Raw genomic sequence first — 27,000 nt, 5'->3', positions numbered from 1 at the left:
TCACTGTCTCTGTTCATGTCTGTCCTTTGATCATGCCAAGCCTGTCTTGCCAGCCTGCCCATGTCTGTTTTTGCCATCACCTTTTGTAGTAAGTTTTGTTAATTAAATCAATTCATTCACCGTCTTGCTGCCTGCTAGTCTGCATTCTGGGGTCCTATGCTGCACTAACCTTAACAGACCAGGTAATATAACAAAAACACAAGCTCAAGAACTCAAAACACAAGCAGGTATGACATCCAATAAGTTACACTGAAGTTTGTGTCTCCAATAGAACAAAAGTTCAAGGAGCATTTCTCTCAAGGCACTGTACTGTAAAGCGTAAAGTAAATGTTATTCTGTCCAGTAGCTGTTCGTTTAACTTAATTTAGTTCAAAGCTACGCTACACAGCTTTAATTACTACCACCGTCCATGCAGCCAAGCCTGGGTTAAATATCCCATCAATCTGTGCCGTGCGTGTGAGTGAGGGCGGATGTCCACTATCTGCTCTGTGGGTGTGGATACATCACAAACACATGCAGGGCCCCCCTCTGTTCCCTCCTGGAGCGGCGGTCTGGCTGCCAGGAATGGGACAGAGGGTCAGGGATATGCTCAACCCTCCTGTCGTCCCCTCCACCTCCTCCTCACCGCCCAAATCCTAATCATCAGTCCTTTTCCTGCCTCTGGTGGACCCCAGCCTCCCTGGTCTCCATCGGCCCACAGACAGATAGCCCATAAGGAGAAGCGGGGATGGGGGTGCAGGGGGTCACGGCCTCAGAGGCGCAGCCACTTGGCCGGAGATTGTTTGTGTGAGTGTTTGCGAGCTCCATGTGTGGGCGTCTGTGTGTGTTTTTAAAGCTATATCAGCTTATCAGCTTGTTTTAGATTCACTAGCTTGTCAAAGTGTTTTACATCTTTATTTTTTCTGATGGGGCAAGCGTTGCAAAATTTTCCGTGTTGTGCGAGGACACAGTTGCGCGTGTGTGTTCCTGCCTGAGACAGACAGAGGGTGAATGAGAGAAAGAGTGTGTGTGGGCGTGAAAGAGGCAAAGGTCAAGGTTTGAGAGGTTCACTTGGCTGAGGCTTTTTCCCTCTAAACCCCCAGCAGCCAAATATGCTGTGGTTGCCAAAGTAAGTCTGTTTGAACATTATCTCCTAAAGCAATTCCATTGCATAAAAGTTTGTAAAAAAAAAAAAAAAGTTACATAAATTAACAATTATAACACGTTTTACAAGTGCGGAAGAAGTAGGAAAACTGAGAGCAAAGCCTAAATATAGGTTTAATCACTAGAGGGATTTTTATTTTTCATTTTACCGAAGCAATTTCTTGGAGAAACAAATATGCATTCCTTTTGTGGTTTAAGGATAAGTGGACCAAAGCACTTTCTGCCCACAAATAACTACCCATCAATCTCTTTGTCATGATATAATCCAGCCTGTCACTCGCTCTTGTTAAAGAAAAATGAAGACAAAACACTGACATTCTGCGTTGTAATCTCATGAGGTAGCCTCCACTATCAAAGTTCACCACACTATGGCTTCAAACATCTCATCTGACAAAGACAGGCGGGCCAAGTTAAATTAGTTTACTGAATGTGAATATCCCAACAGAATTTACACAAGGTGGAAAGGTTTACTTTAGTTGGAAGGAGCAGTTGTTATGACATCTTTTGACCTCATGCCTGATTAGTCTCTAAAGGATATGAATTTTGAAAATGTTTTGGCCGTGCTTCTTTTTACAAAGCATGCTGGCTTCAGACCTGATCGACCACCACACTCCAGCTTCCAGGCTCAGAAGATGATGTTTCAGCCACAGTCTGACAAAAAAAAAAAAAAAAAAAACTATACAAATTCTGTTGAGGTTCAAAGATTCTTTACATACATCTAATTTTTAGCCACTGTAATTCATGAGTTGGATTCATGTAAAAGCAAAAATCCAAAATAACACAGCGGCTCAGATTGCCTAAGGTGGAACATGTGGATGTCATTCACAGCACCATATCCTTTAGCAGCAAACATCCAAGTACAGTTAGCTCCACAGAAGTAAGATGGCTGAATGCATAATGAAATGTTACAAGTGGGCTTTCAAACTAAATCAGTAAAGTGATTAGAACAATATTTCACCTTGCAATTTATAAGCGTGCTGGAGAAAAAGTAGATAATGCTGCAGAGTTAAAACTAATAATTTTTTTCTGATGGCCAAACATGATTCCTCCACCTTTTCCCGGTTAAAAATATCTTCTTCTCAAACTCAGATATGCAGGCCTTAACTGTCCAACGCGATGGATGAGTGGATCGATTTTTTCCATAAGTGACCATAAGTAAACATTTTCTATGAGCGTAATTTAAGTTAGAAGAAGATCTCTGATGATATCCCAGACAACAACAAGCTGTTGATTATATGCCATTATCTTTTATAAATGACCTAATCACCAACTCAGCTCTTGCTAAATAGCTCCAAGGTGTAAATAAAAGGAGTGCAAGTATTTTCAACTCATTCGCCACATCCCCCTTTTTCCACTCGGGTCTTCTTTAAGTATCAGAAAGACAGGAAGAAAGAATCTCAGGCCAGACATGTTTTAAAGGAAGGAGATAGAAACGTCCTTAGTGAACTAATCAAAAAACAATTTGCCCTCCTGGTCATGGTGGAGAGGTGCATTTACAGGACTTAAATATTTCAGACCAGGAGAATAAAGCTGCTTTGAATTTAGTTTTAAAGGTTTGAACTCAGATCTCGGAATGAAATCACACCCAACTAAGCAGCTTTGCAGTTTGAAGTCGAAAAATCAGCGTGATTTCTTAATTACTGTGCCAACCGACCACACTAACAAATACAAGCTGATTTGATGGATAGAAAAGGCAGAAAAATAAGATGCAGTATATCAACCCTTTTCAGTATTTTTGATGTGAAAATAACCAATTATTAACTTATCAGTTTTACACCCAGACCTGACAAATGCCAGACCTGTAGGATCATTAAATATACTTAAATAGAATCTCTAAAGTGTATTTGATGATCTGAAACGTGTGGGAAAAAAGGCTCAGAAGATGAAAAACTAAATAAGAAATCTGTAAGGGGACTTTTTCACAGCACTATATTTTCAGAAAAGCTTTTATTAGTTTTGGTGTGAACTGAATAACTGAGATCTAAAATCATTTTACTGGTAAGCTTTAAATATTTTGACGTTAAAATTTTCTCCATCTAACTAACTAAGCATCCTGACTGCCACGACAGAGCAAACATAGTCCTGGATCCTATTTGTTATTTGTCACCATCTTTGTCATCGTCATCTTCTGCTTCATCTGGGACCGGATCACGGGGGCAGCAGACTCAATAGAGGCGCCCAGACTTCCCTCTTGCCAGACACCTCCTTGAGCTCCTCTGGGGGCAAGCCCATGGTGTTCCCAGGCCAGCCAAGAGACATAGTCCCTCCAGCGTGTCTTGGGCCATACCCTGGGCCTCCTCCCGGTGGGACGTGCCTTGAACACCTCCCGAGGGAGGCGCCAGGAGTCATATGATACAGATGCTCGAGTTACCTCAACTTACTCCTCTTGATATGAAGGAGCAGCGGCTCTACTCCAAGCTCCTCCCAGCTCCTCCTCCTCTCGTCAACAAGACCCCAAGAGACTTGAACTCCTCCACTTGAAATAGGAACTCCCCTCCAACCTGAAGAGGGCAAGCCACCCTTTTCCGGTTGAGAACCATGGCCTCAGACTTGAAGGAGCTGATCCTCATCCCTGCTGCTTCACACTCGGGCAACATGCACCGGGAACAGGTCCGACTTAGTGCTGGCAATGCGGACCAAACTCCTGCTCCGCTTGTAAAGAAACCAAATGGCCTATACTAAAAGACTCCAACTCTGTACTCCTGGAGTGCCCCCCACAGAGCACCACAGGACCACAAAACACATGTGGACCAGTTGGGCAAACTCCCATGAACCCTTTAGTGCCCTGTAGAGGGTATAGAGCTGGTCCAGTGTTGCACGGCCAGGAAGAAGACACACTGCTCCTCCTGAAGCCGAGGTTCCACTATCACCCAGACTCTCCTCTCCAATACCCTGGGATAGGCCTTACCAGGGAGGCTGAGGAGTGTGATCCCCCTGTAGTTGGAACACACCCTCCGGTCCCCCTTCTTGTGAAGAGAGACCAACTACCGCTGTCTGCCAGTCCAGGGAAAATGTCCCCGACCACCACACATTGTTGAAGAAGTTCCAACTCTGAGTCCCCAATCTCTGCTTCCTCCTGGGAATGCGTGACAGTAGGATTGAGATGATCCTCGAAGTACTCCTTCCACCACCCAACAATGTCCCTGGTCGAGGTTAGCAGCTCCCCACCCCAACTTTAAACAGTATTGGCGAAGCACTGCTTCCCTCTCCTGTGGCGCCAGACGGTTTGCCAGAATCGCTTCGCGGCCGACCGGTAGTCCTTCTCCATGGCCTTACCAAACTCCTCCCAGGCCTGAGTTTTTGCCTGCGGTACCTGTCATGGTACCTGTCAACCACCCCAGGAGTCCCACCAGCCAACCACAGTGAATAAGACGCCTTCAGCTTGACAGAATCTCTTACTGCCAGTGTCCACCACCAGTTTTGGGGATTGCTGCTGCGACAGGCACTGCAGACCTTATGACGACAGCTACAGTCGGCAGCATTGATGATAGAGGTGGAGAGCATAGTCCACTCAGGCTCTCTGTCTCCGACCTCCCCTGGAATCTGATCAAAGCTCTCCCAGACGTGGGTGTTGAGTACATCCCTGGCTGAGGGCTCCGCCAGATGTTCCCAGCAGACCCTCACTATACGCTTGGGCCTGCTAAGTTTGTCTTGCTTCCTTCTCTTCTAGCGGATCAAACTCACCACCAGGTGGTGATTGGTGGACAGCTCAGCCCCTCTCTTCACCCGAGTGTCCAAGACACGACTACAAAGTCAATTATCGACCTCCTGCCTGGGATGTCCTGGTGCCAAGTGCACTGATGAACACTGTTATGCTTGAACATGGTGTTCATTATGGACAATCGGTGACTGGCACACAAGTCCAATAATGAAAAACCACTTGGGTTCAGATCAAGGAGGCCATTCCTCCCAATTACACCCCTCCAGGTGTTTCTGTCATTTCCCACGTGGGCGTTGAAGTCTCCCATCAGAATGACAGAGACCCGAGAGGGGTACTATCCAGCACCCCCGACAGAGACACCAAGAAGGCCGGGTACTCAAAAGATATGCAAATTGCATATCTATGACATATCTATGACAAAAAGGAAACTCTTCTTTTTACCTAGATCACATGTCATATGCATTTATACTGACTGCAAATGCAAAGAATTATGGGGTTATCACTGGGGTAATCAATAAATCAGATACCATAATGAAACAGCAGCCAAACAAGAAAACTCCTTCCAGTATGGATGGGCAATGATGGTAACATTCATCGCTTTTGTGAATTTCTTTAATTGTCAAGAGTTTTGTTTTATTATATCAATAAATTCTTCATGATAATGTTTACACATCTTACATACTTTCACTCCTTTTTCCACTGTTGGTTCCATGAGAGCAGAAATTAATATCAATTTTTACTTGGCCTTGCTGGGTCGTTGGAGGGGCTGATACACTCTGGACAGGTCTCTAGTCCATCACAGAGTCAAACACCATGCGTGTGCTCACTCTCATACCTAAGTGCAATTTAGAGAGACCTAATAACCTAACAGTATTGTTTTTGGACTGTGAGAGGAAAACCCAGAAAGAATCCATGCATCCAGAGGAAAACATGCATAAAGACCCCAGGTCAGAATTCAAACCCAGGACCTTCTTGCTGCAAGGCAACAGTGCTACCAGCTGTGCCACCTTGCAGCCAGAATTAGATATAAATGTTTAAAAAAATGTGATTAAATGTAGGTTTATGTGCTGTTTAGCGATGACACAGCACTACTTCCTATAACTTGGCTTTTGAAATAGTGTATCCAATACTCGTTAGGTTGTTCATTGTTAAATTTTTTTGTTTGTGTTTTTTTAAGAACCATATCTGTGTTTGTTGAGCTTTGACATACAATCCATGGCAAAAACAGACAGCAAACCATATTTAAATACTGTTTACCATCACTTTTATTGTTGTCACAGTAAAAGCCACAAAATATCGTAAGTCCTTATCAGCCATCCTTACTTCCCGGGCTGCCATAGAAGCCATTAACAGAATTTTAAGTGATGGGAAAATGTTGTTATATAATATGTTTCAATTACATAAAAGCTGGATTTTTGGTTGAAGACCACAGCTTCAGGATTCTTATCTTCATTTTAGATGTCACATGTTTTTTCCAGGGAACAATTTTTATGACGACCAAGGTGTCAGTTTCTCTCTTTTCTTTTTTAACTTTCCATAAAATAACACATCCGACATATTTTCTGAGCCCTGCTTTTTGAATCAGAGCACAATATCCCGGGCAGATGCTAATTTAAAAAGCTTGGCGAGCAGAAACAAAGCCAAATCAGCCCAGGCTGGGACTCGTATAACTTTTTATGGAAGCGCTTCTCTCTAGTGAAAACAGGAATGAAAAGTGCAGCGCTCAGTCCCTACCAAGATTGGTCGAAAAGTGCCTGGGTTGCAGAGAACACGGTCTGGCTTTTTATTTTTGTATTTATCTGTGCTAGTTGTTTTTGCTAATAACTATCACACTAGCGGACTTATGACTCCTTGTGATTGTGCCACACTTGAAAGTTATAATTTAACTGTGTTACGGTACAATTAAGGTAGTGAAATACAGTCTGTGGATTAATTGCTCTTCAGTACTAAATGAGAGGCTGCTATGGCCATTTGCAGTGTCTCACTAAAATATTCCCTTAAACATTTTCACATTTTGATTTTGTCATGTTTTACAACCGCCAGCCTCAATGTTAATTATTGGGATCTTATGTTATAAACCAACACAAATAAGTGCCTGACTGTGAAGTGGAAGGAAAAAGGATGCATGGTTTTCCAAAATTCTTTGCAAATCAATATCTAAAAAGCATATTCTGCATTGGTATTCAGCCACCCTGAATAAAGCATCTGTTGCAATTCCATGTGCAAATCTTTTAAAGTATGTCTCTACCAGCTTTGCACAGCTAGAGAGTAAAGTTTTTCTCATTCTTCTTTGCAAAACAGCTCAAGCTCAATTTGGGTTGGTTATAGACAACTGTGAACATGAATTTTCCCATTTTGCTGGAGATTTTCAACCAGATTTAGGTTTGGACTTTGACTGAGCCATTCTAGTACTTAAATATGCTTTGAATCAGTCCATTGAAGCTCTGCCTGTATGCTTAGGGTTGTTCTCCAGCTGACAGGTGCTCCTCCATGATTGTCTCTTATCTAGCTCCATTCGTCTTTCCATAAAATCTGATGAGCATGATGCTGCCACCTCCATGTTTCATAGTTTTGGTCTCATATGACAAGAACACCTTCCACATAATTGCCGTGTACATTGCTTGTAGCAAAGTAAAAACAGTACGTCTTATGGGTTTTCCATCTTGCCACTGTTTAATAAAGGTCAGATATATGGAGTGAATTACTAATAGTTGTTCTGTTGACAAATCCTTCCACATGAGATGTGGATCTCTTACCTTTTTCTCTGATTAATGCTCTCTTTGACTGGCCTCTTACTTTAGGTGGACAGTCACGTCTTGGTAGGATTGCAGATGTTCCATACTGAGGTTAAATTATACATATACAGATGGACTGTATTTAACTAATGAAGTGACTTATGTAGGCAGCTGGTTGTAGGGAATTTTCATTTAGGGGCATCAGAGTAATGAGGGCTGAATACAAACAGAGACCACACTTTGAAATTGTTTTTATTTTTGATTTCACAATTAAGCAACCACTTTGTGTAATTCTGCTATAACATCCCAATAAAACACACAGGTTTGTGGTTGTAATGTGACAAATGTGAAAGGTTCAGGGGCCTATGAGTACTTTTGCAAGGCACTGTCTCTGACAAACTGTAGATCATTGAGGCTTTAATTGAAGCCTCGAGCCGAGGACTCTGTTTCTAAATGCAGATGCTTTAGATACACTGCGGGACCAGACTGTCATGTTCAGGCTATATCAAACAGCATGCATGAGCAGTTCTCACTCCCCATGCATTTTGGCACCTTGAACTTATCATGAACCGTTGAAGTCCAGGAAAAGGGAAACGTCTCTTTCCTCATGCCTCTGTTCATCTCCCTTTCAAAAGAGCAAGGTTGCAAAACAGGCAGCTTCAGCTCCCCCGACAGCCTGCAAACTTATCACCCTGTTGTTTTTTTGGTTTTGGGATGTCTTTGAGACCTAATTGAAATGACAATCATGTGATCAGAGCGAGATGCTTTGAAAAGCAAAGGTGTGTCCCTCTCAGACTCCTCTTCATTTGTCAGACCGTCTGCTCTCGTTCACCCCTGGGTTTTCCCTTGTGGCCAGGGAAGGGAGACAGATGCCGGACGGAAGGACAGAGGGACAGACAGGGACGCCCCTCTCTGCTATGAACGCAGGTTCACACATCAAATAATTGCACTTTGAGTCCCCTCTGACGCAACATGGCTTTAAAAAAAAAGGTTTCATTGTTGCCGAACTTGAAAGGAGAAATTTTCTGTCCGTAAATGGATGCCGTGGCAAACTTTGACTTCCCGTCTCCTTCCAGGGGGACTCTGCCCATCCTTTACGTCCACATTCGTCATCTTGCCTGTTGGCTCACCAGGCTTTCACTTGACCTAGTGTCTCCAAACCCCACTGCCTGTTACGGTGTCTCGCCTGGACTCGGCCTCTGCTCATTTCAGGAAGTTTCATCCTCCCTCTGTAAGTATCAAATGACTTTGAGTCAAAAGAGCTGCCAACAGTGAAACTCAAACTGCACTTCTTTTAATTGGTTTGGTATCTCCTTTGCTTAAATTCTGCGCCAATCAAATCATCTGATAAAACCAATTTCTTCCTGCATTCCAAAATAAAACTTAATAAGATAAACTGGATCTATGGAACGTCATTGTTTAACCAAACTGGCTAAAATCTATTCAAAGACAAGCCAGATGGGGTGATGTACCAGTCAGTGAAAGGCGCTTCCACATGGGGAAGAGGATTTTTCTTTCTTTTGTCTCAATCTTTCCTTCATTCTGAGCCATGAGCTTAAGCAGTCAAGTGAGTGGATTTATAGACCTGAGGCTTATGGCTTAGAGATGATTGCTTGCGTTGGCTCTGCCCCTGAAAAAAAAACTAAAAACCAGTTTCTACTTCTAACGAGAGACAGAGTTTGACTAAGATGATAACCATAGCAAAACCAAGGCATTGAGAATAAAGAGGGGAAAAAAATCTTAAAAGATAAATTGCGTGACTTCTAATTGGGTCATGCTCTACGAGAACCAAAAAAGGTCAGAGTTTGCATCTTGCAGTTTTAAAATGACCAGCATATCTTCTCTAAAAATAAAAACAGGACCAGCTCCTTCTGCTTTTGTATTTTGCTCCCAGTTTCATCGAAAAGCAGTTGCACTTGTGTTGCCGCTCCTTTTTTTTAGCTGTAAAACATTTGGGGAAACTTTATGCTTCCCTGTTCGGCTCTAAGTGTATCTGGAGGCTCTCTGCCGACTATAAAAAAGAGGTGGAAAGGAAAAGTGGTTGAGGGCAGGATGAGGTCCTCGTCTCTGCGTTTTCACCGCCCCGGGCTGCTTTCCAGGCTTGCTCTCTGCAGCTCCTTTCTGTCCTTTTTTTTCTTGTTTCCCTCCCCTCTTGGCAGGACAGAATTGTGCTGCAAAAATGAGTTTTGCATCTAAAAAAGGCTTAAAATGTGCAGATTCATAGGTCGTAAACCTACTAACAATGTAATTCCAACCTGAAACTGTGGCGCTTTCATTTTTAGCTTTGCTCTTGATTCATATTTTACTCTTCTAACCAAAATACAGTTAAAAGGATGCAATAAATGTAAACTAACAGATGCTGACGACCAGAAGCCCCAGACTCAAAGATGTATGAACTATATGATTAAAGTAATACATGTGAATGCTTTTCATTATATGGTAAAATCCTATTGTTTCAGAAATTACTTATTTTATTGTTGCTAGGCTGCAGTGCACCATAAAATTAAGTCAATTTTAAGCCTGAGATTAAATCAGTTTTACTGTATTTATGATTACCTAAATTATTCATCATTTAGTTTTAACTTGAATCAAAGCAGAAATGTTGAACTGGCCCCTGCTTCTCCTCATATCAGGTCACTGATTATGAGAAAAATAAAAAAGGGGACAGAAAAAAAACTGAAATCATACAACTACTAAACAGAACATTTACTCATCACATTCTAGGGAATAATTGCACGTACAGTTTTAGCCAGATATCTACATACACTGTATAAAAAGACATAACCTATTTTTTCTCCTCGCTGTCTGTCTGATTTAATGTCAGACTGACAGTGAGGAGAAAAAACGTGGTAGTTAAAACTACCAAATGTATTTTTATTTGGTAAATCCCAAAATAATGAGATAATTTCTTTAGTGAATTTCCTCTCACAATAGTACAATGGCATTTTGGCCATTTCCTCCTCAGATAACCAGGATAACTGAGACAGGCATGAAGGCTGCATTCTTCACACACCTTGTCAACTCTGTCCAGAAATGTTCAATGACATCAGGGTTTTATGATGGTTGCTCCAAAATATTGGCTTTGTTGCCTTTAAGCCACTTTGAAACCAATTTGCACCAAAGATGTAACTTCCCAGGTGACGTATTGAGATGCAAAATTAATATTTCCTCATATATGGTTTTTTCTTCGCCATATTTTTTGTAAAGTCCACCAGTACCTCCTCCAGCAAACTCCTCACAGTCCAAGGCGTTCCCATGCCAGCCAAGAGACATAGTCCCTCCACCCTTTTCCGGCCGAGAACCATGTGCTCGGACTTGGAGGAGCTGATCTTCATCCCAGCAGCTTCACACTCGGCTGCAAACTGCCCCAGTGCATGCTGTAGGTCTTGGCTAGAGGGGGCCAGCAGGACCACATCATCTGCAAAAAGAAGAGACGAAATCCACTGGTCCCCAAACCAGACCCCCTCCGACCCTTGGCTGCGCCTAGAAATCCTGTCCATAAAAGTTATGAACAAGACCGGTGACAAAGGGCAGCCCTGCCGGAGTCCAACATGCACTGGGAACAGGTCCGACTTAGTAATGTGGACCAAACTCCTGCTCCGCTTGTACAGAGACTGGAAGGCCCTTAATAAAGGGCCCCCGATTCCATACTCCTGGAGCAACCCCACAGGGCACCACAAGGGACACAGTCGAATGCTTTCTCCAGGTCCACAAAACACATCTGGACCGGTTGGGCAAACTCCCATGAACCCTCGAGTACCCTGTAGAGGGTATAGAGCTGGTCCAGTGTTCCACGGCCGGGACGAAAACGACAATGCTCTTCCAGAAGCTGAGGTTCGACTATCGGCCGGACTCTCCTCTCCAATACCCTGGAGTAGGCCTTACCGGGGATGCTGAAGAGTGTGATCCCCCTGTAGTTGGAACACATCCTCCGATCAACCTTCTTATAAAGGGGGACCACCCCCCATTCTGCCAGTCCAGAGGCACTGTCCTTGACCGCCACACAATGTTGAAGAGGTGTGTCAACCATGACAGCCCCACAACATCCAGAGACTTGAGGTATTCAGGGCGGATCTCATCCACCCCCAAAGCCCTGCCACCGTTGAGCTTTTTAACCGTCTCTGTGACCTCAGCCTGGGTGATGAAAGAGTCTAACCCCGAGTCCCCAGCCTTTGCTTCCACCAGGGAATGGCGGGAATGGCTTCATAAACCCCATAAACATAAACCTGAACGTCATACTTTTTCATGCGTAGTATTTCAGCTGCTTTTTGTGCAGCTCCCTGAATAGTTCTCTGAGAATATCTGAGTGCATAAACAGGTCACAAGACCCAGACAGCAAGAAAACTGAAACAGCCAATACAGTATCTCTTTCACTTTGAAAATATTTTTGAAGGAGAAAAACTCCTTAGATTGTTAAGAAGCCGGCGACCCATGTACGGAGGCCTTAGTCCTCAAAGTATGCTGTCATGGGATTGAAGTTTACTACATACCCTTCCCCTGATCTCTCCACCCTATTTCCTGTCAACTTACTTTCAAAAAATTAAGGCTGCCCATCCATAAAAAAAATACCTTTAAGAAGACCCTTATACTACCCTTATATTTGTTGCAGTGTAGACTGTGCACAAGTCTGCAGTTTTACATGAAAACAGGCTGTGATTTTTAACAATTGGCCACATGAAAGACAGCTACATGACTCTGTGAGGAGTTGTCCACTAAAATCAAAGACAGTAGAGCAACAAAAAGTATTTAAAGCTGTGTTTAGTCAGAAATCCATTGAAAAATGCCTTGTTGGGGACCCTGATCCAATACTTGGGATTGGATCGGAAAATCCTTAATTAAAGGTGATTGACCTTAAGTTAACTTGGTATGCAGATTAACCTGTGTATGCCTCCAATTAATGAAGTAATAGACTTAAATTTTGATGATTTTCATATTTAATTATTTATTTAATGAAACAATGTATCATTGTTATATTTATTTATTTATAGGATTGTGCCCCCATTTTTGCCTTCCATACAGTGAAGCCTTCACGTTCTAGTTTAGCTTATTTCACAGCATGTGGAAAATTACAGTTCGCTTTTTTAACTTATAGCACATTGAAACCATTGACTAATATGTTTTCCTAAACCTAACCTTGCCTCAGCATATGACTAAACATTTTAAAATATTTTCTGATTCTCTAACCCACATATTTAAACAAAAACTACTGTGCTTAAGTTTAAAATGTTTGGTGCATTTTTACAAGGTAGCGTTTATATCAGCTGTTTCATTTGTCTTTTTCATCTGAACCAACAAGCAGGTCACACAACCAACAAATGAACGCCCCGTCTTGCCATCAGTGTGGTCCCACAGGCCTTTATTTCTTCTTTGAAGTCTAAAAAATCTCCAACCAGAAGTCACATGTTAGGTGAACAAAGATAGCAAACAAATTTAAATGAAGGCCATGGACCTACATGAAGGTTTACGGCTTCCCGGCCCCTCCCAGATAAACAAGAATGGCCTGACCTGTTTGTTGTGGGGATGATTTAACGCACTAACTTTTGGGAATGTAGGCAGACACACTCAGAGGAAGACTTATAACATCTATGCCACATTTCCAAGAATGATTATTCTCAATAATAGGCTCCCTTGTACTTTTAGCGGAGGTTTGGTGTAGAGGGTGGTCATGGGACTCTCCAATGTGATGGCAATGCACTAATCTGCCTTGTATGGCCTCCTTCACATGTGTTCACACCATTGTTTCCACAATCTAAACAGGGAGCGCAATGTTACCCAGGGGAATTGTAAATGGGCTGTGTAGAAATCCCACAATTAATTTCCAGTCTTATTTAGAGACATCAGTCTAAAGCAAGTTTTCATTTAAGTTTAGTTTCCTCTTTTAATTTTTAGTGCAAAATACAGAAAAAATATGTACCTGTCAAAAAATATGAGAGGAAAGAGTTGAAAATGTATAGAACATATTTACATATGCAAATATAAAAAACAGTGTGAGATCAAACAACAGAAAATGCACCATTTGAGATATTATAGAAACCTTTTATAAAACACAATGTTCTTTATTTTATTTTATATTTGTGTGTTTCATTTTAGGGACATGATACTGTAGATTGAAGCATGTGTGTCATTCTACTGAAACATTTGAGGCTGAAGCTCTCGGATGTTTTCTACATAATCTCAAGAAGGAAAACATTTAAAAACCTGCATTAAGCCCCGGAAATACCATTAGAATTTCATATGTTTACATAAAAAACAAGCAGTTTAGTTTCATTTTCACCTGAAATCTGACTCTACCTACTGTCTGTGCTAAAGACTTGCATATACAGATGGTCATTGTTTTCTATGTCTCTCAACTCAGTGGGTGTGCAGTTATTTTAAGGTTTTTATTTTCTAAGTTAGAGAAGTGCTGCAGTTGGTGGCAGGGCGGGCTGGTGCTGCTGGCATAGGCCGGTGAAGGGGGGGTTGGGCTCATGGGGTTGAGATCAGAATACATTGGGGGGTTGGGAGGGTCTTGTGCTGCGCCCTCTCCGGTATCAGTTTAGGCCCCCCCATCAAATGTGGGGCCTATTTCCTCCCCCCCACACTAACTGCCGGTGGGTGATGTCTCTGCCCGCTGTACTTGCGGTTCTCGGTATCCGGGGCTGGGTGCTTTGGTTTGTGCCGGCTCACTCCCGGTGGCTGCTTGCTGGGGCTTGGGCCCCCTGGCTCTGTCAGGCCTCTGCTTGGGGAGTGACGTGCCCCGGGGTCTCTTGTTCTCTGGGCCCATGGCTAGATCTGCTCTGGCATAGACGGCTGCCAGCGAGGCCTGTGGGTTCATTGCTGCTGCTCCTTGGGGATTCTGCGCTGTGGCTGCTGGGTGGTTCCCCTGGAGCTCTCCTTTGCTCTTCTCTGGGCGGGTTGCGGTAGTCCCAGCGGTGGTCCTCCTGGGGTTCCCGTGCTCTGGGGGGCCTTTAGATGTCTGTGACTCAGATCTCCTCTGTGTCTGTCTTTGGTCCAGGGTTGCAGGTCTGTGGCTCCTCTCTCTCACTATTGCATATTTTTGTTGAGACACCTTGTATACACAAGCGCTCTCACACTCATACCCACAGGTGTTTAGATTCAGGTGTTAACAGATACACAGATGCTCTGTATTGAGCCACAGTTACCATTAAGTACATCCTGTATTTATTAGCACTGTGCATTTTTGGTAACAATACTGTTGTTGTATATGTTTCTGCAAGTGTCCATTGCAACTGAAATAATCCCAAAGCAGTTCCTAATAAAATTTATTTTATAAATATCAAATATCAATAGCCGTAATGCTCCACTTGTGAAAGTAAATCTGTTGGGCTTCTTCTTGGCACTCAGACAACAATTCTGAGCGCTACTCTGCTTGACAGGACACGTTAAAAAAAAATAGTAAGAAAATAAATCAGGTTGGAAGGATTTTATTCAGCACATGAAAGGTTTTTGGTAAAACAAAGTGGGAAAACTTATGTTTTAAAGCAGAAGACTAAAAAAGGAAAAAAATAATAACAAATGCTAGAAAATAAATATTGCTAAAAAAATTAACATTTAGTAAAATAAGAAAAGCAAAATATTTTAATTCATTTTTGTCTTCTACCGATCTGTAAATGCCTTTTGCATGAGTGGTGAAACATCATCAAGAAACAAGAAAGTTCAGTTGCTTTCTACTGCAGCTCTTAGGATTGTCAAGACCTGGATGACTGACAGTAATGCTTGATGGCAGCCATTACCGCCAAGGGTGATAGGTAGACAGGTTTTGATCTACCTTTTCCCGTCCTATTAATGGATAAAATCTTTTGAATTTTATGTATATGAATTTTTAATATGATAAAAATTAATGTATGAAACATTGCAATGTTTTTCTTTTTAGAATGTGCCGCATCAGGGCTAATAATATCACAATGGCTTTAACAACACGATAGCAATCTGTCATGAGAGGACCAGGTTCATATAAGACAATGTGCGTGGGAGCGGTTCTCTTCCTTCAACCGATCGGTGCTGTAATTTATTACCCAGTACACACGTGGGAATAGTATTACAGCGCCACAAGATAAACAACTACTCCACTTCAATGCATGTCTCGCGTGAAGACGGCGCTGTCTCAGTGCTCCCCTATTGTGAGAGTTTTCCAAATCTCGCGTTACTTCTGAAGTTTCCCACGCCTGTTGTTGTGGCGTCTCTGCCCTTTTCGCTCTCTCTCTCTCTTCAGTGTGTTGCTGTTATCCGCTGCCTCCCTCCTCCCCTCCCCCTTTTTCTCAGTCTTCGTCACCCACCTCTTTTTCTCTCAGTCTCCGTCATCCCTACACCTCCAGTCTGCTTCTGTTGTCTCGGCGGATTGTTGGGCTGTCGGAGAGAGAAGGGATATCGCGAGTATTGGAGTTTTGGTGAGAGTTTGTGGAAGATGGCGCCTGTTGTGACAGGGTGAGTCTGAAGAATCGGGGCTGGCGGTGGGGAGCTGAGTTAAGCAGAAAACAACTTACAGGGATGAAATAGCTCAGTTTTATGTCCGCACCGTTTTAGTTGGATGTTATAAAGTGTTTTTATGATGAGTCGGTGTTTAGAAAGTGTACATGTGTTTCAGTGAGGGTGTTTTCCCTCCTATTCGAGCAGTTATCGGTACTTGACTGAGCTGACTGTTGTTACCGCGGTGTTTGGTGAGCTAGCCCCCCGCTTAGCGTCACTTCACGCCCGGTGGTCTTTTCTGCCAAACAACGGAGAGCTGTTAGCAGGCTTGCTAGCCCGTGGGGCTAAACACAGCCGGTAAAAGCGTGTGTTTTAAAACAATGAAACCCACAACAACCCACGTTCCTTCTGCAACATTTTAACGGGGAAACACAAATATTCAGCGCTTGTATTTGTTTTCGAAACGTGGTCAGCAGCTAGCCGGGCAGCACGGTTACGAATTGGCTAGCTGTCCGATAATGAACGCTAGCTGAAACACGTTGCTGCTTTGTGATCTGTGTATCCTCTTGGTAGTGTTTTTTAATCAATTTTTGTTTGTTTTTATGCCCTAATATAATGTTAGCTTTGCATAGCGTACTAGCTGTGTATATTTCTGCTCAAACCTACAACACGTATTGAATAACGCCTACTTTAAATCAGTTCTCCTCAACTCTCAACTAAAAGTAGCATTTAACTGCGATCTAGATGTAATGAAAACTACATCTAGGTGTATGTCTGCATACCCCAAGTAGACATCGCTTAAGGGTAAATCTGGCTAACATGCCTTGTTAAGTTTCTCATGTAAAATGCTGGTTTAATAACTATATTCATGCCACAGCTTTCCGTGTGAGTCAGGGTTGTTGTTTTTTCTGCTGACTACTGTTTACATCAAAAACGAAGGGTTATTTAGGGCCATATCAGAGCAGTTTTTATATTTTCTAAAATAGCTCTATATCTGAACATACAATTTATGAATGATCATGAAAAAAAAAATGATACTAAGGACATTTATGTAAATTACAAATTTAGACTGCTACCGCATTTCAAAAGCCGTTTATGTTCAGCTTGCTTTCTTTATCAAATGAAGCATTGTAGTTAAATCCTGAAAATAAGCTATAAAGTATTTACAATTTCTGATTGGACCTTGCACTGGAAAATCTGAGCATGCGATCACTCCCCAAAACAGTTGACTTTGGGTAAAGCTACTTGAAAACCTTATTTAATAGACTAATAATAAATAAATTCTACAAACATGGCTTTAATAATAAGCCTCGACCAGATCAGGAATAAAAAATAAAATAATGAATGATATTCAGGGTATGTTTACTTTAAACAGGGACTCTTGAAACATTAACCCGCCGTAGCAAATAAAAAAGCTAATTTTGAGGGAACGGCTCTGCCAGTAACATACACTCCAGGAAGTGATGGAAGCACAAACAGCAGCCGTTGACTTAGCTAGGAATAGACCTAAATGTCGTAACACAATTTACAGTAGGACTGTTGAAATTGCTGGCATTATTAAAATCTGTCTGGTAACACCTGCCTCATCTAGATAGATGATAACCATTAAGGGGTATGCTTTAGAAATTTTCTTTAGTCATTACTCATGTATGGCCAGTTTTGGGAAAATTTTACAATTCATAACACCCCTGTTTTCACCTCTTTTTTTTTTCTTGAAACGCATGTAATTGGAGACATCTATAGTGTGAATAACAATATAACAGGAGTTTTTTTTTATCTCAGGTGTCTTAATTATGATTCATGAATAAAATTTAAACACGTTTGTAACATCCCAAGTTAATTCTATATAAAGAAATCTAAGCAAAGGCCTTTAGAAAGGTTAAGTGCTTTAGAAAGGTTGTGTTTTCCCAAATTTTCCCACCACCATTTCACGTATTAAAAACATATTGAACTGTTTTTGTGGAATAAGTACTTCATGTATTTCACAGGAGACTAAAGAATTTAAAGCTCTGGCCTTTTTTATATTAGTTTTCCAACGACCTGACTGTTTTACCACATAAATTATTCAGTTTCCATAAGTTAGCTTTGATTGCTAAAATAAGTCTTTGCTGAACACATCATAAGGATGTGCATTTCAAGAAAAAACTAATATTAATTTACCCTTTACTCATAAAAAAATCTCTATAGCAGCAGTCTGCTTCTTACTTTGCTAAAACTAACAATGGTTTGTCTAAGGCAACTGTTCCGACTCCCCTTAAATCCTGCTGCTGAAACAACTACTTATTTGGATGGCAGGAAACTGATACAAGTCATCTTTCAACATGGAGTTTTTGAGTAACAGAAACACTGAAGTTACGTTCAACCTTTGTGGACAGATTGTTTTTATAAACACTAATGTTCATTTTAGTATTAGTCATTGGGATCATTGAAGAGAATTTGCAAAACAAAATGAGACTAACAAATATGAAACAGTGTGATGAAAATACACTTGAACTTACTTCAGCTGGCTTCTTTGCAGTGGCTGTCCCTGTTTGGGAGATGAGATGTATGATGGTTGTGGGAGACTGCAGTCAAAAGTAGGCTATAAATTCACATATTGACTGTTCCACTGTTTTCCACATCACAGAAATCTTAGGGACCTCATAATGGTAATATTATATACTCAATACACCTGCAAAAGTATGTGTTTTTAATTTGAGCTCTGGTTTATAGAGCTGGCAGAACCTATTTTGTAATCATAATCCATGTTATAGCAATGGAGCAGGTAATCTATATTTTAGATCATAACTTTAAACCAGGGCCAAGTTAAAATGAGCTAATTGGCTACTTTTGGCAAAAAAAAAGCCCACCAAATTTTTTTTTCCCCCGTCACATTAGTCATATATCTTCCAATTTTTTGGCTCTGTTTAGGCACTAATCTCCATAGACAGCTTGGTGGGTGACAGACATTTGCAGGCCTGCTTAGAGATGTGTGTGTGACTGTGTGTGGATGGATGGGAAGGGGGTAGTTTGCCGTGCATGTTCATTTGGGGCTTTCCAGCAGAGCTGATCTGATTTCGTTCGGTGGGTTTTAGAGAGAGGAGGGGGCTGGTAAGGGGGCAGGGAGGTCAGGTCTGGGTGGCTGACCACCTGTCCAGATGATATCAGCAGATTCATGTGTTTGACTGTGTTTTCCTGTGAATGAAGTTGGGGGTGGGGGGCGCTTGGGGTCAGCGTGGAAGAACAAAATGTTGTGGTTGTGTGCGTGGCTGAGAGGGGTGTAACAGAAAATTAAAACGCCATAAGGGTCCTCCTGAACTCATAGTAGACTTTGCTCACAGCAACGGTTGGAGACATCAGACAGCCTAGAAGTACTCTGTTGCCCTCTCATACTGAATGTTATTGGTCTGACATGGGGAGGAGCTCCAGCAGTACTGGGCTGATAATGGGATTACAACTTCTTGTACATGTTGTAGAAAAGCTGCAGGTGATTTAAAAAAAAAATTTTTTTTATTGTACACAGATACATTTTTAAAGTGTCAGTCTGTTATGTTAGAGTCTGAACTGTGACTCAGCGCTGATGTTTTATCTTTTACTTTTTTACTACCAATGCAGACTTTATAAAACAATTCCATTTTAATGATGTTTGGTTTGCCACTAGAAGGTCCTCTATATAGTGTTCACCATAGGGACTCCTCTTCAGCACGAGCTGGAGACATTTTGGGTTGATTTGGAAAAAGTTGAGCATAAACAGTAATGATGTTCTGATCCCACCTATCTGCTCACAGTCCTGATGAAGGCGATCTTAAATGATGTGTGTCGTCCCTGACTAAACTCAACCCCCTACCCCTGTTGTTGGATTTGGACTGCTAGCGTTGGCTAGCAACCTGTGTTCTGCAATCAGTTTTTTAACATCACAATCAGAACCCTTTTTAAGTGCACGGCTTGCAGCTATATCTGCAGTGCACATTATTCTGTCAGTCTAGCAAATCTGGGGTTTCCCCGACGTCTGTTGTTCTCCATTTTCATATATGTTTCCAGTGTCAGACAGACTGTATTTGGCTGCTTGTCTGTGTGATGGTATCTGCTCCATGCTCAGACAGCAGCCCATGTCTAGGAGAGCTGTCCAGAGAGCAGCTGAAATTCTGCTCACTAAATGTTATAATGTTCAAAGCAAAGTGCTAAGACTATGGAGCAGGAGAACAGCTTTTTGCACTCAGTTTACTGGAACCACGTTGAAGCATGTTACGAGCTGAATTATCAACAACTCTCACCAAAACGGAGAGTTAACAAGCTAGAATTAGCCTAGTACTTGTGCAGACTGCTAGATTTTAGTGTATTTAAGACTAAGAAGTCTGTAGCTGTGTGTCCATTCCATTAGAAAAACAAAAGGGATAGGAAGCCCGAAAACTCTATTTTCTGAAGGCAAAAGTCAATATTTTAAAATATATAAATAAGGCAATTGTTGGGGGGTTAATTGGCATATATTGGTTTTCTTTTGCGTTGTATCATCTATCTCTGGCCGAGGCACAGAACAGCATCTTTCTTATGGCTTAATACTTTGGTGGTCTGAGTAAATTGTGCTCATACCCACTTTTTAAACTCGCTGGACTCCTGTCCTCTGTGTGCATAACAAGCAAGGGACAAAAATGAAAATTAACGGCGTTGACTTTGTGTTTTCCTTTCCCCACATTGTTTTCTGTTGCAACTGATTGTGTAGTTGAAAGAGCAGCACTGTTCACCTGAGATGATAAAAGCATGAATCACTTATTTCAACACCGCGCTGCCTTCACCGTGCCCCTCGGGGATGGGATTCCATTTAGCTCAACCCCCCGCCTCAAAAAAATGGCCTTTCAGGACAAAAGCCAAGAATCTGTTCTGGTGTAACAATACTACCCAGCGTGTCTTTGCGACACTCGTCTACGTGTATTTATTACTGTGAGCGTGTGGTTTAGGGGCTTCTGGGGTTGTTTTGATCTGATCTGGTGAGTGTGAGTGTCTCCACATTAAAGTTGATGTGTGCGCATCCATTCCCTGGGGTCATCTCCTCTTCCCTGCGTCCTTTTATAAAAGGAAAGATTCAGAGAGAGCAGCAGATGTCGAAGCGCTGACCTTTATGGTGGCAAAGGCTCAGATGAGAGTTAAAACGCATGCTCAGTCAATCCCCAGAACTCCACCACTCAAAGCAACCACCTCACGTCCACTCATGTGAACACACACACAGTCAGCAACCTTACCCACAGTACTGAAGGACGGGTAAACATCTGTCTTGATGGAAGCTACATGATCTGCGCATCACCTCAGCATCCTGCAGCTTTCATGGCTGTACTGGCTCTGTCCATCCAAAGCTGTGAAAATCTTCGAAGTGTGTGGCATGTGGTAGGCGGGTAGGAGTTTGGAGTTGTGCGAGTGCAAAAATCAAAAGCAAAAACCACAGGCAAAGCAAATTTGTCATGACAACTTTAGGGGGATTTATTTAGTTCATACAGTGGCCCATTGTTTTGGGAGTTCATACATATCTGTTACTTCACATGACTGAAATCCCCCCTCCTCCCTGAGGCGTGTAGTTTCGTTCAGGTTTCAGATTCAACTTGTTTGGTCAAGTGAGAAAGGGCCCGTTAAAGCACCACACACACACCCAAGTTGACTCAGTGTCTTTATTTTCTGCTTTGCCTATTACAGCTGTTTGTCTCAGGAGGAACGGCTCCAGGAGACGCCCCTGGGGGATAGAAATGCACATTTTTGTGTAATTTGTGTTGGTTAGTTGCCGGCTTGGCACTCCTCATTCTTGCTCCTTAGCCATCTGCTTAAGCATGCACCCAGTTAGATATTCTGACATAGTACAGCTTGTACCTGCACTTATACTTTCCTACTGTGTGTAGGAAACTGCTCTGTTTATTAATGTCCAAGCAACTGCATTTCTATGCATCCAGGGGTGCCTGCTATAGCTGCTCTGTTTTTCATTATTTTTCTTGTCCGATTAATCTCATATTGCAGCCTAAAAAAAGGGAATTTCCCTTGCAACCTGGGCTCAGTCCCTGCCCAAAAAACCTGCAAAACCTTCTGATGAAATGTTCTCCTTAAGGCTTGAATAGCCTAGAAATGTGTGTTTCTACTCTACAGATGAAAACAAGTAAAACATAAATTTGCCATTTTTAGAAATTTGAAAATGTAGGAGAGTTATGCATGGGAAAAGTCTCATTACTAGCTTGCTTAAAGTTTGAATGGGCACATCTCAGGTCATCCTAACAGATAACTGAATGATATCCCTGAGTGGAAACATGATAGTGATGTAGTTCTGTCAGTTTTCCAAACATCCAACTGTAGAGGGTGTTATAAACTGCAGAAGATTGTACACTGCTCAAAAAAATAAAGGGAACACTCAAATAACACATCCTAGATCTGAATGAATGAAATATTCTCATTGAATACTTTGTTCTCTACAACATTGAATGTGCTGACAACAAAATCACACAAAAATCATCAATGGAAATCAAATTTATTAACCAATGGAGGCCTGGCTGATCCAACTTTGACGTAATGTCCTAAAAACAAGTCAAAATGAGGCTCAGTATTGTGTGTGGCCTCCCAGCATTGATGTGCCATCCTGGATGAGCTGCACTACCTGAGCCACTTGTGTGGGTTGTAGAGTCCGTCTCATGCTACCACGAGTATGAAAGCACCACCAACATTCAAAAGTGACCAAAACATCAGCCAGAAAGCATCGGTACTGAGAAGTGGTCTGTGGTCCCCACCTGCAGAACCACTCCTTTATTGAGTGTCTTGCTCATCGCCAAAGATTTCCCCCTGTTGTCTTTTCCATTTGAACAACAACATGTGAAATCGATTGTCAATCAGTGTTGCTTCCTAAGTGGACAGTTTGATTTCACAGAAGTTTGATCTACTTGGAGTTATATTGTGATGTTTAAGTGTTCCCTTTATTTTTTTGAGCAGTGTATAATCATTCAGGGAAGTATGATAATAACTGACCAAAGTGGGAATAACTTGTAAACAGAAAACTAAATCTAATCACAAACTTTGTAATAATCACAAAATAGTTGCTGTTTTGTCCAGATGAGCTGAGATAGTTGGGCTATATTCCTCGAATGGATCTAAACATTTGACACACTAAAACACTCTAGTCTTACACTTAAGGTTTATATAAGTTTGTAATATAAGTTGATGCTTTTATCTTGGAATATATTTTTGCAATTGCAGTGAAATTGTGTGATTGTTTTTAACACACATTGTCTATAAAATCACAAAGTTTTGCTCATACCTACATGTTACATATTGGCACTAAGTGCTCATACCACACACGGACTTGGTCATTACACAGTTATAATAGCTTCTCATTAGTTCTATCAGCTTGTGTATATATATTTCTTTAGGAGGTAAATAAAAGGACAATTAAAAAGATCACTGTCAACTGAACAGTAAGTGGCGTTAAAAACAAGAAGCTAACTCCCCTAAACACTTACTGATGTGAGCATCAGTAAGTTGGGAAGGAGGGCTTGAACACACCTTTCATATCTGCTTGCAGTTCTGGTTAAAGATGTATTCTGTTGTTTCTTTTTCTTACCGTTTTGGGTAGAGACAGGGGGAAGACGTGCAGCATAGGTGTCCGGGCTCAAGATTTGAACCCGGGACGGCTGCTTTGAGAACCGAGGCCTCCATATACGGGGTGCGAACGCTACTGCCACGTGCTGCACCCCGAATTTAATCGTTTCAAGTTAGGGGAAGCATAGTAGATCAAAAATACAGGAACAAGGGCATTTATGCATCTGTGCTAAAAAGGTTTTGTTGGGGTTTGGTAAGGATGTTATGGAACAAATTTAAGGCAACATTTAAATACTTTGTGGTTTTTAAAAGCAGACCTGCCATCATGTTTTCTAGAGTCTCAAGTCCTTTCTGTGTTGCTGTTGGCATCTGTTTCACTGCTTGGTTTAGACAGAAAACGAACAAGTCAGCACAGCAGAAGTATTCAGGTCTGCGTCGACAGTTGTTTTGGAATACTTCTTTGACTTTCCTACATTCAGCTTCCAGCAGACTTTCCTCATAATCGCAGAGAACTTCCCCGTACTCCATTCCTTTGCTGTTTTACGGTGATTTTGCAGTTTCACCAAGGGGATGGCACTTTCTACTCTGTCAGCAGTTTTCCCCCCGTCATCCCTCCGCATTCAGGATATTTCATTCACAAAACACAAGCCGGTGCTCCCTCATCTGACTTTGGTAGCCGACTTTTCTCTTACCTACTTCCTATTTTGGAGCGGCTGACATGAAGAGGAAAAAACAGTGACCGCAGTTTTTAGCTGAAAAAGAAGGACGTGCATGAGAAAGCTCGCCGTCTGTTGAATATAACATCAGTTCAATTAAATCCTCAGTCAGGGTTGTAACTGAGCTGACGCTTTTGTTCTCGTCTTAATGTCGACAGACAATAACACAGGCCCTGTTCAAACATTTGGAGAACGGCTCTATATATACAGGATCTCCCATACTGGGAAAACCCCTAATGACACCACCTCCAAGTTGTGAGCAACTGCCACTATTACTGCAGAAGATAAGTGGGGAGGGGTAGAGCAGTAAGCCACCACATGCTAAACCTTACACAAACAAAGCTTATAGCCCCTGGGGCTGTTAGTGGCCTTGTATAATGTCTGTTGATAACCTCGACACTAACCTACCTGCTCTGTGCCAAAAGACTGATTAAATATACTTTTTAAGGGTGTTTTTGCTCTTTTTTATTACAGCCTATCATGTAGATCTTAGTAATGCTCAGCTAGCAAAATATACTTCCTTGCAAACGTATTCATACACCTTGAAGTTTTCCACATTTTGTTACGTTACAGCCACAAATTTTATTGTATTTTATTGGGATTTTATGTAATAGACCAAAACAAAGTAAAACAATTCTGTGGTGGAAGAAAAAGTACATATGGCTTTCAGCATTTCTAGGTATATTCTGGGCACAGACGTATTAACGGCCAAAAGGTTGTAACTCTGGAGGAGCAGCAGAGAAATCCAGCTCGGGTGGTAGAATTTGACTATTAGTGTGCACTCCAACAATCTGGGCTTTATGGAAAGTGGCACGAAGAAGACCAGAAGAAATTCTGTTAGATGTTCGTCATAAACACAGCAAATATGTGGAATAAGGTTCTCTGGTTGCGTGAGACCAAAATCAAGCTTTCTGGTCTTCAAACAAAAATGCTACATGTGGAAGAAAATTAACACTGCCCATCACCCTGAACCACTGACCCAATGGTATAACATATTGGTGGCAGTATTATGCTGTGGGAGAGATTTTCTTCAGCGCCGACAGAGAAGCTGCTTTGCGTTGATGGAAAGATGGATGGAATTAAAGACAGGACAGCGTAGGGGAAGAAAACTGGGCTGACTGAGGCAGATGTTCACCTTGCAGGAGAACGACTTCACTACTTTAAATGTACACTAAGAGCTACGGTGGACTTGTTTGTATAAAAATCTGAATCTGCAGCAACACTCTCCATCCAATCTGACCATGAACAGATTGGATGGAGAGCAAAGAACGGGTAAAAGTTTCAGCCTCCCGACATGCAAAGACTGGCTGCGTACTCCAAAAGACTCGCAGCTGAAGTTGCAGCGAAATGCACTCCACACTTTTTTTCACAATGTTTATCATTTTATTTCTAAATACCTAAAAAATAGGACAAACCATGTGTGTTTTCCTTCCCGATGAAGTTTACTTGTTGAACTATCACACAAAATCTCAGTAAAACACATTGCGCTTTGTGAATTATGTAGCTATGAGATTTTGTGCTAATTTAGTCAAATCTTATTTTGGTGTGTACTGCTGCTTATTTTCCTGTAATGATATGCTGTAAAGTAGCAGTGCACATTTGTTAGTTTTTTAGCTCTGAAATCATATTTCAGCCTGCGATATATCTGCAAGCCATCTTCCAGCGAGACCGCTGCTGGCATCAGCCCAGCCAAGTGATGGCAGCCCTGAGGGGAGATTAGAAAGTCTGGATTCTCCGTTCTCTGCAAAAGTAAGAGCAACCAGCAGAGTTATCAAGTGTCATGAAAATGCAGCCGGGGGAAAAAAAGAACAGAAGGAAAGGAGGCTGAGATTCCAGGAAGGGAAAGCTGTTATCTGCAAAATGTTTTCTTCGCATTGTCTGCTTGTTTAACCGAGGCTGGTGGAGACTTTTGACTGAAGAATCCGCCTGGTGGCATTCCTGTGGCTGTTGACGTCAGGAGGTTTTGGCCTTTGCATAGAATCACAATGAAGCAGTGGACGTGTGTGCTGTTTTGTAGAAATGTCGGATTGTGGTCGTGCAAACAATGCCTTTTTTTAACTTAATGAGAGGGCTGTTTAGGTTGTGGTTGATCGTCTTGCACTTGTGGCTGCAGCATGATGTTGCTGTCCGCTGTTTGAAAGATTTTTGAAGCGCTGCTGGGGAATGCATGTGAGGTTTTCAGATGAGCTCATGGAACAACATTGACCTGGTTTTGAATTCTCTGGTTTACCCAAAGTAGTCCCCAGCATAGCTTCTCCTCCAAAGGGGTGAAAAAGACATTGCCATCACACGCCACATGTTTGTAGAGTTATACATCGAAATGTGTTTTTATCAAATCTGTGTGGATGTGGGGAAAAATTTCAGAAACTGCTCACGTGGATAGCGTGGTTTGAAGAGGAACAAGCAGCAGGAACAACATCCTCCTTTCCCCATCATGAAACCAGACAGTCGCCCTGAGCCATCATACTCATTGCTAAACTGCATTTATACACAAAAACACAGCGTGGTCTGAACATTTGGTTTGCTTAGGATCGTCTCTCAGCATGTGGGCTAAAGGTCACTCTCCCTCTCTCTGGTTCTGCCAGGAATTTGGTTTCCTATACTTTTTTTTTTTGCCTCCTCTCTCTGACTGCAGTACAGCCAGTGCCTTTGTGGCAAGGGCAGGGCAAGACGGTGGTCACTTTGATAAATGCCCAGAAACTGCGCCTAAATTTAGGCTCTCGCTGTCTCGTAGAGCTGCAACAGTGTTAAATCTTTCCTGGTAGTTGGCAGAATAATCAATAGTGTAGGAAATTGTTTC

The 27,000-nt window shown here is 42.0% G+C and overlaps 1 protein-coding gene across 1 annotated transcript in view; it reads left to right on the top strand.

Moving 5' to 3' along the window:
- The first annotated feature begins 15,748 nt into the window (after positions 1 to 15,748).
- Positions 15,749 to 27,000, top strand: part of rbpjb (recombination signal binding protein for immunoglobulin kappa J region b) — a 56,300-nt gene continuing 45,048 nt past the window's right edge. Inside the window, exon 1 of the mRNA XM_047385641.1 lies at positions 15,749 to 15,963. Within this exon, the coding sequence (XP_047241597.1) occupies positions 15,944 to 15,963 (20 nt within the window). The 5' untranslated portion in view covers positions 15,749 to 15,943. The remainder of the gene's footprint in view (positions 15,964 to 27,000) is intronic.

This window comes from Girardinichthys multiradiatus, chromosome 14 (genome assembly GCF_021462225.1).
Source record: "Girardinichthys multiradiatus isolate DD_20200921_A chromosome 14, DD_fGirMul_XY1, whole genome shotgun sequence".
Classification (NCBI taxonomy): Eukaryota; Metazoa; Chordata; class Actinopteri; order Cyprinodontiformes; family Goodeidae; genus Girardinichthys; species Girardinichthys multiradiatus.
The sequence above is the reverse complement of the archived record's forward strand: the minus strand, read 5'-3'. Positions and strand labels throughout refer to the sequence as shown.